We start from the raw sequence: 12,156 nt of genomic DNA on the forward strand, positions 1-12,156 counted from the left end.
TGATTTTCTTTAGGGGTGATAGCTACTTCTGAGAGTACCGCAAAAAAAAAAAAAAAAAAAATCATTTGAGGTGATTTTCTTTAGGGGTGATAGCTACTTCTGAGAGTCCTTTTTTCCCTAATATCTTATGGTAAAGGTTTTTGAAGAATTGTATTTCAAGAACTTTTTTCCCTTCTTCCACATTAGTATCTTCAGATAATAAGAAAGAGATTCCTAATGATGCTTCTGCTGGAAGTGAAAGAGACTCATCAGATATACCACAAAATTGGTCATTACAAGATCATTATAGAATGTATTCACCCATAATATACCAAGCCCTCTGTGAGCATGTGCAGACTCAAATGTCACTGATGAATAACTTGGCTTCAAAGAACAACCCTAAAGGAATTCCTACTGCACCTTGCCACACTGTGTCTGGTTCTGGTTAGTATGAATGACGTTTTAAAAGGCATGATTATAAGCTCTAATTAAGTTGCCTGGTAATTGTATAAGCAGTCTGAGATGTGAATGACTTTTTTTTCCCTTTTCCCTTTTAGAATCTCAGGCATCTCCATATTCTAATTATAGCTTATCCACCTCTACCCCAGTCCAGTTACCTCAGCAACCACCCTGCCCTCCAGTGGTTCATTCTGTGAGTACAGTTTATATACTATATAAGTAGTAATTTGCTTTTAGAAATTGTCATCTTGAGAGAAAATTGAATTTGCTGATTGTATCTTAATGCCCTAGGATGTAAAGACCAATTATTTTTTCAAGTTATTTTGTATTAGAAAAGTTTTACTTATTAATTGGGGGAGGGGGAAAGGGTGAAGGGGGAAAGGGAAAGAGATTACTTGAAAAAAGAAATCACCCATACCTACCACCCAGGCATAATTGCTGTTAACACGTTGATAGAGCATGTTCCAGTTATTTAATTCTCTGTGTAGGTTTTGTTTTCTGGTTTTAATTTGTTAAGTTAGTTTTCTTTTAAAAATATCATCATAATTAAATTTTATAACGTTTTATATACTGTTTTTTTCACTTAACACTTTATTGTAATTTACCTTTTTGAAATTTTTAATAAGTTGTTAATACTCTGTGTAGTGAATATACCATGGTCTGTGTGACTACTCACCTATGGTTAGACATTTAAGGAAGTTTTTACCACTATAACATTTCTCTAAATATATTTGTGCAAAAGCTTTTTCACCTTATTTTCTTACATTGTAATTTCCCAAAGTGGGATTTTGTTTAGTCCCAAAGTAGACTAATTTTTGATGTCTTTAAACCATGTGTGATATTTGTAAACGATCTATTTTAGTCATGGCTTTATAATGTTCCCATATTGCAGAGGCTTTAAAAAGCTAGAATATTGTGCTGAGGGGAAATTCAGTTTATTTACTGGTAATCTATAACTCTATCCTGCAAATGTCATCTTCTAACATTTTTCGTTTGAATTTATTATAGTTAATGCCTACAAGTCAGTGCTCACATTTTTGAAGGCTTAACTTGTTTTTTTCTTTCTTTAGGAAGTTCAGACTGATGGTGACAACCAGTTTATATCACAAGGTAGAACAATTCCTGTGGACTGTACTGATGATGTTCTAAGGAATTCCTTCAGTACTAGTCTTGGAGTTCCATGTAGCCTGCCCCAAACTGACAAACCAGCTACTCCAACATTTCAGCAGCTGGGTCTTGCTAATGGAATTCTGCCACAACAAAGAGTTCCTAAGGAACCGGACCTACTAAAGGGTTTCCAAACATACACGAAACTGTTGGGTTCTCATCCAGACAGTCAGACTTGCTGCAGCCCCACCCTATTACAGCCAGATTTCTTGGCTATTGAAGAAGAAAAGTATGTTAAAGAACAAATTGGAGAGGTTAGAAGTGAAAGAAAGGATTTAAACATACCCGTGCAAGATACAAGAATAAAGGATGTGCAGAATGCAAAAAATGTGAACCAGAGTGCTGAAAAAGTTAGAACTATCAAGTATTTGTTGGGAGAGCTCAAGGCCCTGGTAGCAGAACAAGGTAGATAAAGACTTTCTTTATAATTTTCTGTGGCACGTCATTTATTTTATTTTTTTTATAATTTTAGCATTAATTAATTAATTTTTTAAATTATTTTTTATGGCTGCATTGGGTCTTTCGTTGCTGTGCACAGGCTTCCTCTAGTTGCTGTGAGCAGGGGCTACTCTTTGTTGCAGCGTGTGGGCTTCTGACTGCAGTGGCTTCTCGTTGTGGAGCACGGGCTCTAGGCACACGGGCTTCAGTAGTTGTGGTGCGCATTCTCAGTAGTTGTGGCACGGGCCGTAGAGTGCAGGCTCAGTAGTTGTGGCACATGGGCTTAGTTGCTCCACGGCATGTGGAATCTTCCTGGACCAGGGATCAAACCATGTCCCCTGCATTGGCAGGCAGATTCTTAACCACTGCACCACCAGGAAAGTCCCTGTGGCATGTCATTTAAATTCAGAATAACTGACATGGAGTTTGTGATATTTTCCATAGAAATATGTCTTGTGCTAATGAGGAAATGAATTTTGTCTGTTTTATTCTTATTTTTTAGGTTTTGCTCCTCTTGTTTCCTGTGGATTTGAAATGTGCTAGGGAATATCAAACAGTCTTTTACTTGAAAGTGTGTATTCATTCTGCTTGATTCAAAGGACCTTGAAAAGATTCAACCAGTTATAGAGATAAACTTTAAGGGGTTAGAGGACCCTAAACATGATTAACTCCCTAGAATAGAATGATAATTCTTTCCTATTTTAAAAAGGTGCAGAAAATTTCCTCTCATCATTTCTTTAATAACCAACTGTTATAATGTTTAACAAATCTCACTTTGAGAAGGAACCTAAAACTTTTTATGCCCTTTTAAATTCACTCTTGGGATTTTTTAATTAAATCAAGAAAAATGTCTTGGGTGGAGTTAAGAGACATTTGAGCCAGGTCATATTCATATGTTTTCATTATAGGTGTATATTCTAAATAATGGCTTTCATTTGGAGTGAGTTACAGATTTGTCATCTAGAAAACACAGTAATTAATTGTGGAAGCACTGATTGAATACCTAATATTTGCAGGCTGACAAAAAAAGTACCAAATGTTAAAATTTATCTAAAGGATTGTAGCACTGTTGATCCAGTGGTTTAATATATTAAAATCTCCTATGGTTTTAGACTTTAAGTTTGTTACTATTTTCTTAACCAAATACTTAATCATTGGCAACAATAATAATAGTAACAATATCATTTACTGAGTGCTTACCATGTGCCCAGCACTGTGCTAAGTGTTTTATATGCATTATCTCGTTTAATCCTCACAGCAACCCTATGAGGTACTGTTATTGTCCCCATTTTACAGATGAGGAAACTGAGGCTTGCAGAACAGTATTTCATTTAATCCTCTCAGCAACCCCATGAGGTACTGTTGTTATCTCCACTTAACTATGAAGAAACCTAGGCTTCAACAGTTAAGTAATTTGACTAAGGTACATTGCTAGAAAATGGTGGAGCCCAGGTCTCGGCCTCCAATGCTTACAAGTAAAACCCCTCTATGGAGGATTGGTAGAAGTCTGCTCTGTAATTGGGCACAGTTGTTTACTATGTGCGTGTAAACATTCCATCAGGGTGTTAAAATACTCATGGAATTGAGTAAATTTTTGTAACTAGAATACACTTTACCTCTTTTGGATATCAGACAGTTAATATTATATTTATCAAATGTTTTCAGTTCACAGAAAATTTGAATAGAAATGAGGGGACAAAAATAAAAGGACAAAAGATCTAAAATCTACCTTCTCCCTGTGGCTGTTTGCCACCTCCCAAACCATCCACTCCCCACAATTAATAACAAAAATGATAACTGCTTTTGATGCTACATCAAATGAAGTATAGCTGATTGTGTTAACCTACTTTATAAAATTAAATAATAAAATCTTATCTTAGTAGACCTTTCCTCAATGTGTTGCCAAATTGAATCACCTAAAGTGAGTTATTTGTTTATGCCAGGATCAAAGGTTGTATTATAAATGTTAATACTGTAATTAATTATAGGAAACCCTTTAGCAATTATAGGAGTCTAATATAGTCTTTTGGTAAATGTGAACTAGGAGATATATATAAACCATCTTCCTACTAGACATTTTAACTGAAAAAATCACTGATATAATTCTGTGACTTAAGATTAATCTTTAGTTTACTGAACTTAATGTCTTTAGAATTCTTTTCAGTAAGGAAATGCAGGTGGCAGGAAAGAGGAAAATAGGATTTGTATAATAAATTCATAAATGAGTTGAGTTTGTTTATAGCATGTATGTATATTTCTGAAATATTTTCTTTTTTAGTAATACATATGAATAATCTTATCCAAAAATAATTTATGATATTGTCTTTACTCATTTCTTCTGCCTTTTATAGAAGATTCAGAAATTCAGAGGTTGATTACAGAACTGGAGTTATATATATCTCTGCTTCCAACAGTAAATGGAAACACAAATATTCAGGTTGAAATAGCACTGGCCATGCAACCACTAAGAAGTGAAAATGCTCATTTACGCAGGTAAGAATTGCTCTTTGAATTTTTTTGTCTCCATGCAAAGATGTCCCGTGGCCAGAACAAAAGTGCCTAATGATATATCTAGGGCTTCATAAGGAAAATAGATATATACTGTCTTACTGTGCTTCTACTTTTTCTTCCCTATTTTCCAAATATTGCTGGCATTCTCTAACTCTTCCGTTACTTCTGCCCACTAGTACATATTTTTTTACATCTGTTATCACTTGGTTGGTAGTGAATGGAGAGGAAAATGAACTACCTCAAGGTATTTATCAGGCCAGTCTAGGCCATACAGTAACAAACTCCAAAATCTCAATGGCATAGCACAGCAGAAGTTTATTTCTCCCTCACACCAAGACCAGCATGGATCATCTGAGGCTATCCTGTGACTCAGGATTTAGGTTCCCTCCGTCTTAGGATCTACTATCTCAGTATATGTTATTTAGGAAAAAGAGAACATGGATATGGCAAACCAACTCTTACATGCCCTGGCCCAGAAGTATGATAGTCTCACTTCTACTTGTATTTTATAGGCTAAAATGAGGAATATGGCCCTGCCTAATATAAAGATCTGGGACATGAAATTTTCTCATACTTCCATATACTCCAAAGGAAAGGAGAACCTAATATGGGTGAACACCAGTCACCCCACTACATTCAGACATAGGAAAAAACTCATTTAAATTCTTAGATAATTTTTCTTTTGGCTATCTTAACTTATGTTGATATTATGGCCTTAATTTGTTTAGAAAAGATATAAACCAGAAATACAGAAATCACTTACACGTTATCAATAATATCTTAACTTTGAACATTTCGGTGGTGATCACCAAGGCCCCTGCTCCAGTATCTATCAGTACACTTTGCAGAGGATTGGAGGACACTTTCAGGTGCTTCTGCAGCACTGCAGTGTGTGAGTGTGCCCTGAGAGGGCATTATAGTTGCGTGAGCTATAGACATTGTATCAGATGGGAACTGCAAGGACCTGCATAATTTTAAAAAACTGGAAAGCAACAAAATAGGATTCCTGGTTGGAGGATAGCTTAAATTCATGGATCTGGAGCCTGCAAAGGCACGACACCTAGTGAGATTTACTCGTTTAGGATTATTTCTCTAAAGGTCATTAGTCTTTAGATACTGTGGTATATGGTGGGGTTTCTGGTTTAAATTCTAATAATACTGTCTTTAGTCCTGACCTAAGGGATCCCTGTAATAGCATTAGTTTTTCAAAAGCAACACCAAGTATAAATAATAATAATGGTAATAGCCAATACTACTACTAACATTTATTGAATGTTTCTTATGTGCCAGGCCATAAGACATAATATAATATGTGCCATATATTATCCTTTATATGTCATCTCTTTAAATTCTTACAACAGCTCTATGAGGTAGGTATTATGTTATTCTTATTCAGATGAGGAAACCAAGGCACAGAGAGGTTATGTAACTTAACCCAAGGTCACATACCTAAGATGTAACAGAGACAAGACTCAAACCTGGCTGGGCAGTTTGATTTGAGTGCATTGATCTTAATTTCTACGCTTCTGCATTGCTTCTGCTAGGAAGTAGAGACTAACTTATTTATGCTTCAGTATTTATGTGTATTTTGTGGAACAAAAGAACATACTGTAATCCATTTAAAATAAACACATATGTTTTTAAAGGTATGACTATCAAATAGTTTCTTAAACAAGCATACTAAAACTTAGTCTCCAGATATTATCTATTTTAACATTGTGACCATGGGAAATATCAGTAGTTGTTATTTATTTATATTCCTTAGAACATTTTAAACTTGCTTTAGGAGCTAATTTATAAGCCACTTAAGAAAATGAGACTTAATACTTTATTGGTCTCTGCTTGTTGTTAATTTTTTTTAAGGGTATTAGTTTAACGTCTCACCTAATTCTTCAGACTTGGCATCAAAGCTTTTTGGCTGTATCCTTAGAGGACAAAGATTAAATAGCATGCTACTGCCATTGTTTACCTGACCTTCTAAAATTGAAATTATTGAAAAATGAGGAATTTGTCAGATACTCTTTTTAGCAGAATGAGATTTCCAGCACAAGTATAGGAATTTTTTTGCCTCTTTGGTAATCTTTATTTGGAAAGAAACATCCATAATCTCCATTACAAGTGAAAGTTGGAATGCATAGGCTTATTCAAAAGTGTTTTTCAGCTTTTTCAATCAAAAAAAATTTTTCTTTCTTTTTTGGGCATTTTGAAACTTCCTGTTCCTTTATGGCCAGAAAACTAATCTTTAAGGACTTTCTTGGTGTTTATTGCCATCTTGTGGCTTAAAAAAAAATAGCTAGGTGCATTATTTCTTTGGCATTTGTGTCTGGGCAGTTTTTATGTGAGACTCCTGACACAGTGCTCAACATTTAGCCTTCCTGGTTCCTACCCATAAAATGTCTGTAGTGCCTTATTCACTGTGACCACCAAAAGGCCTGGCACGTTCCAAACTTTACTGGGTGAGGGCTGTGGGGGTTCCAGTTAAGCTAGAGAGGGACTTTAATATTCAAAGGGCAACTTAGAATTCACGACCACTTCCTGATATTAGACTCAAATATGAGACCATTGTGTACCCACACAGAACAAAAGCTGAAGTGGATGTCAATAGGAGGAGCTGGAGTGTGGCCTTCAGTCTTTTAGCCTGATAATTTACATATGGTAACATAATTCTTCCAGATGGAAGTTACTAGAGGAAGAATAGATAGTTTGCTTTTATTTCACTTTTTATTTTTAGCTTTTTATTTAGTTTTTGAATTTAATTTAATTTATTTTTTTATACAGCAGGTTCTTATTAGTTATCTACTTTATACATATTAGTGTATATATGTCTATCCCAATCTCCCAATTCATCACACCACGACCACCACCCCCTGCCACTTTCCCCCCTTGGTGTCCATACGTTTGTGCTCTACATCTGTGTCTCTATTTCTGCCCTGCAAACCAGTTCATCTGTACCATTTTTCTAGGTTCCACATATATGTATTAATACGCGATATTTGTTTTTCTTTTTCTGACTTACTTCACTCTATATGACAGTCTCTAGATCCATCCATATCTCTACACATGACCCAATTTCGTTCCTTTTTATGGCTGAGTAATATTCCATTGTATATATGTACCACGTCTTCTTTATCCATTTGTCTGTCAATGGGCAATTAGGTTGCTTCCATGTCCTGGCTATTGTAAATAGTGCTGCAAGGAACATTGGGGTATATGTCTCTGTTTAATTTCTGGTTTTCTCTGGGTATATGCCCAGTAGTGGGATTGCTGGGTCATATGGTAATTCTACTTTTAGTTTTTTTGTTTGTTTTGTTTTTTGGTTTGTTTGTTTGTTCTTGCCATACGCGGGTTTCTCACTGTTGTGGCCTCTCCCGTTGCGGAGCACAGGTTCCGGACGTGTAGGCTCAGTGGCCATGGCTCACGGGCCTAGCCATTCCGCGACATGTGGGATCTTCCTGGACCGGGGCACGAACCCGTGTCCCCTGCATCAGCAGGCGGACTTCAACCACTGCGCCACCAGGGAAGCCCTATTTTTAGTTTTTAAGGAAACTCCATACTGTTCTCCATAGTAGCTGTATCAATTTACATTCCCACCAACAGTGCAAGAGGGTTCCCTTTTCTCCACACCCTCTCCAGCATTTATTGTTTGTAGATTTTCTGATGATGTCCATTCTAACAGGTCTGAAGTGATACCTCATTGTAGTTTTGATTTGCATTTCTCTAATAATTAGTGATGTTGAGCAGCTTTTCATGTGCTTCTTGGCCATCTGTATGTCTTCTTTGGAGAAATGTCTATTTACGTCTTCTGCCCATTTTTGGATTGGGTTGTTTGTTTCCTTAATATTGAGCTGCATGAGCTGTTTATATATTTTGGAGATTAATCCTTTGTCCATTGATTCGTTTGCAAATATTTTCTCCCATTCTGAAGGTTGTCTTTTCATCTTGTTTGTAGTTTCCTTTGCTTTTCAAAAGCTTTTAAGTTTCATTAGGTCCCATTTGTTTATTTTTGTTATTTCCATTACTCTAGGAGGTGGATCAAAAAAGATCTTGCTGTGATTTATGTCAAAGAGTGTTCTTCCTATGTTTTCCTCTGAGAGTTTTATGGTATCCGGTATTACATTTAGGTCTCTAATCCATTTTGAGTTTATTTTTGTGTATGGTGTTAGGGAGTGTTCTAATTTCATTCTTTTACATGTAGCTGTCCAGTTTTCCCAGCACCACTTATTGAAGAGACTGTCTTTTCTCCATTGTATATGCTTGCCTCCTTTGTCATAGATTAGTTGACCATAGGTGTGTGGCTTTATTTCTGGGCTTTCTATCCTATTCCATTGATCTATATTTCTGTTTTGGTGCCAGTACTATATTGTCTTGATTATTATAACTTTGTAGTATAGTCTGAAGTCAGGGAGTCAGATTCCTCCAGCTCCCTTTTTTTCCGTCAAGACCGCTTTTGCTATTTTGGGTCTTCTATGTCTACATTACAAATTTTAAGATTTTTTGTTCTAGTTCTGTAAAAAATGCCCCAGGTAATTTGATAGGGATTGCATTGAATCTGTAGATTGCTTTGGGTAGTATAGTCATTTTCACAATATTGATTCTTCCAATCCAAGAACATAGTATATCTCTCCATCTTTTGGTATCATCTTTAATTTCTTTCATCAGTGTCTTATACTTTTCTGAGTATAGGTCTTTTACCACCTTAGGTAGGTTTATTCCTAGGTATTTTATTCTTTTTGTTGCAGTGGTGAATGGGATTGTTTCCTTAATTTCTCTTTCTGATCTTTCATTGTTAGTGTATACGAATGCAAGAGATTTCTGCACATTAATTTTGTATCCTGCAACTTTACCAAATTCATTGATAAGCTATAATAGTTTTCTGGTGGCATCTTTAGGATTCTCTATGTATACTATCATGTCATCTGCAAACAGTGACAGTTTGACTTCTTCTTTTCCAGTTTGTATTCCTTTATTTCTTTTTCTTCTCTAATTGCCGTGACTAGGACTTCCAAAGCTATGTTGAATGATAGTGATGAGAGTGGACATCCTTGTCTTGTTCCTGATCTTAGAGGAAATGGTTTCAGTTTTTCACCATTGAGAATGATGTTTGCTTTGGGTTTGTCATGTATGGCCTTTATTATGTTGAGGTAGGTTCCCTCTATGCCCACTTTCTGGAGAGTTTTTATCATAAATGGGTGTTGAATTTTGTCAAAAGCTTTTTCTGCATCTATTGAAATGATCATATGGTTTTTATTCTTCAATTTGTTAATATGATGTATCACATTGATTGATTTGTGTATATTGAAGAATCCTTGCATCCCTGGTATAAATCCCACTTGATCATGGTGTATGATCCTTTTAATGTGCTGTTGGATTCTGTTTGCTAGTATTTTGTTGAAGATTTTGGCATCTATATTCATCAGTGATATTGGTCTGTAATTTTCTTTTTTTGTAGAATCTTTGTCTGGTTTTGGTATCAGGGTGATGGTGGCCTCATAGAATGAGTTTGGGAGTGTTCCTTCCTCTGCAGTTTTTTGGAAGAGTTTGTGAAGGATGGGTGTTAGCTCTTCTCTAAATGATTGATAAAATTCACCTGTGAAGCCATCTGGTCCTGGACTTCTGTTTGTTGGAAGATTTTTAATCACAGTTTCAATTTCATTATTTGTGATTTGTCTGTTCATATTTTCTATTTCTTCCTGGTTCAGTCTTGGAAGGTTATAGCTTTCTAAGAATTTGTCCATTTCTTCCAGGTTGTCCATTTTATTGGCATAGAGTTGCTTGTAGTAGTCTCTTAGCATGCTTTGTATTTCTGCAGTGTCTGTTGTAACTTCTCCTTTTTCATTTCTAATTTTATTGATTTGAGTCCTCTCCCTTGTTTTCTTGATGAATCTGGCTAATGGTTTATCAATATTGTTTATCTTCTCAAAGAACTAGCTTTTAGTTTTATTGATCTTTGCTATTGTAGTCTTTGTTTCTATTTCATTTATTTCTGCTCAGATCTTTATGATTTCTTTCCTTCTGCTAACTTAGGGCTTTGTTTGTTCTTCTTTCTCTAGTTTCTTTAGTTGTATGGTTAGATTGTTTATTTGAGATGTTTGTTGTTTCTTGAGGTAGGATTGTATTGCTATAAACCTGCCTCTTAGAACAGCTTTTGCTGCATCCCATAGGTTTTGGCTCGTGATGTTTTCATTGTCAGTTATCTCTAGGTATTTTTTTTATTTCCTCTTTGATTTCTTCAGTGATCTCTTGGTTATTTAGTAATGTATTGTTTAGCCTCCATGTGTTTGTGTTTTTCCCCCGTAATTGATTTCTAATCTCATAGCGTTGTGGTCAGAAAAGAGCCTTGATATGATTTGAATTTTCTTAAATTTACCGAGGCTTCATTTGTTACGCAAGATGTGATTTATACTGGAGAATGTTCTGTGCGCATTTGAGAAGAAAGTGTAATATGCTGTTTTTGGATGGAATGTCCTATAAATATCAATTAAATCTATCTGGTCTATTGTGTCATTTAAAGCTTGTGTTTCCTTATTAATTTTCTGTTTGGATGATCTGTCCATTGGTGTAAGTGCAGTGTTAAAGTCCCCCACTGTTGTGTTACTGTCGATTTCCTCTTTTAGAGCTGTTAGCAGTTGCCTTATGTATTGAGGTGCTCCTATGTTGGATGCATATATATTTATAATTGTTATATCTTCTTCTTGGATTGATCCCTTGATCATTACGTAGTGTCCTTCCTTGTCTCTTGTAACATTCTTTATTTTAAAGTCTATTTTATCTGATATGAGTATTGCTACTCCAGCTTTCTTTTGATTTCCATTTGCATGGAATATCTTTTTCCATCCTGTCACTTTCAATCTGTATGTGTCCCTAGGTCTGAAGTGGGTCTCTTGTAGACAGCGTATAGATGGGTCTTGTTTTTATATCCATTCAGCAAGTCTGCGTCTTTTGGTTGGAGCATTTTATCCATTTACCTTTAAGGTAATTATCAATATTTATGTTCCTGTTACCATTTTCTTAATTGTTTTGGGTTTGTTTTTGTAGGTCCTTTTCTTCTCTTGTGTTTCCCACTGAGAGAATTTCCTTCAACATTTGTTGTAGAGCTGGTTTTGTGGTGCTGAATTCTCTTAGCTTTTGCTTGTCTGTAAAGCTTTTTATTTCTCCACCGAATCTGAATGAGATCTTTGCCCGGTACAGTAATCTTGGTTGTAGGTTCTTCTCTTTCATCACTTTAAATATGTCATGCCACTCCCTTCTGGCTTGTAGAGTTTCTGCTGAGAAATCAGCTGTTAACCTTATGAGAGTTCCATTGTATGTTATTTGTCGTTTTTCCCTTGTTGTTTTCAGTAATTTTTCTTTGTCTTTAATTTTTGTCAATTTCATTACTTTGTGTCTTGGCGTCTTTCTCCTTGGGTTTATCCTGCTTGGGACTCTCTGCGCGTCCTAGACTTGGGTGGCTATTTCCTTTCCCATTTTAGGGAAGTTTTCGACTATAATGTCCTCAAATATTTTTTCAGGTCCTTTCTCTCTCTCTTCTCCTTCTGCAACCCCTATAATGTGAATGTTGTTACGTTTAATGTTGTGCCAGAGGTCTCTTAGGCAGTCTTCATT

General features: G+C 35.7%; 1 protein-coding gene across 1 annotated transcript in view; it reads left to right on the forward strand.

The window, feature by feature from the left end:
• The window catches only part of CCDC14 (coiled-coil domain containing 14), a 44,128-nt gene that overhangs the window by 15,970 nt on the left and 16,002 nt on the right, over window positions 1-12,156 (forward strand). Inside the window, exons 6-9 of the mRNA XM_082654588.1 lie at window positions 187-423; window positions 537-631; window positions 1,509-2,010; window positions 4,395-4,536. Coding sequence (XP_082510714.1) covers window positions 187-423; window positions 537-631; window positions 1,509-2,010; window positions 4,395-4,536 — 976 coding nt within the window. The remainder of the gene's footprint in view (window positions 1-186; window positions 424-536; window positions 632-1,508; window positions 2,011-4,394; window positions 4,537-12,156) is intronic.

The sequence above is a fragment of the Grampus griseus genome (assembly GCF_964374135.1).
Source record: "Grampus griseus genome assembly, chromosome: 5".
In the NCBI taxonomy this organism is placed as follows: Eukaryota; Metazoa; Chordata; class Mammalia; order Artiodactyla; family Delphinidae; genus Grampus; species Grampus griseus.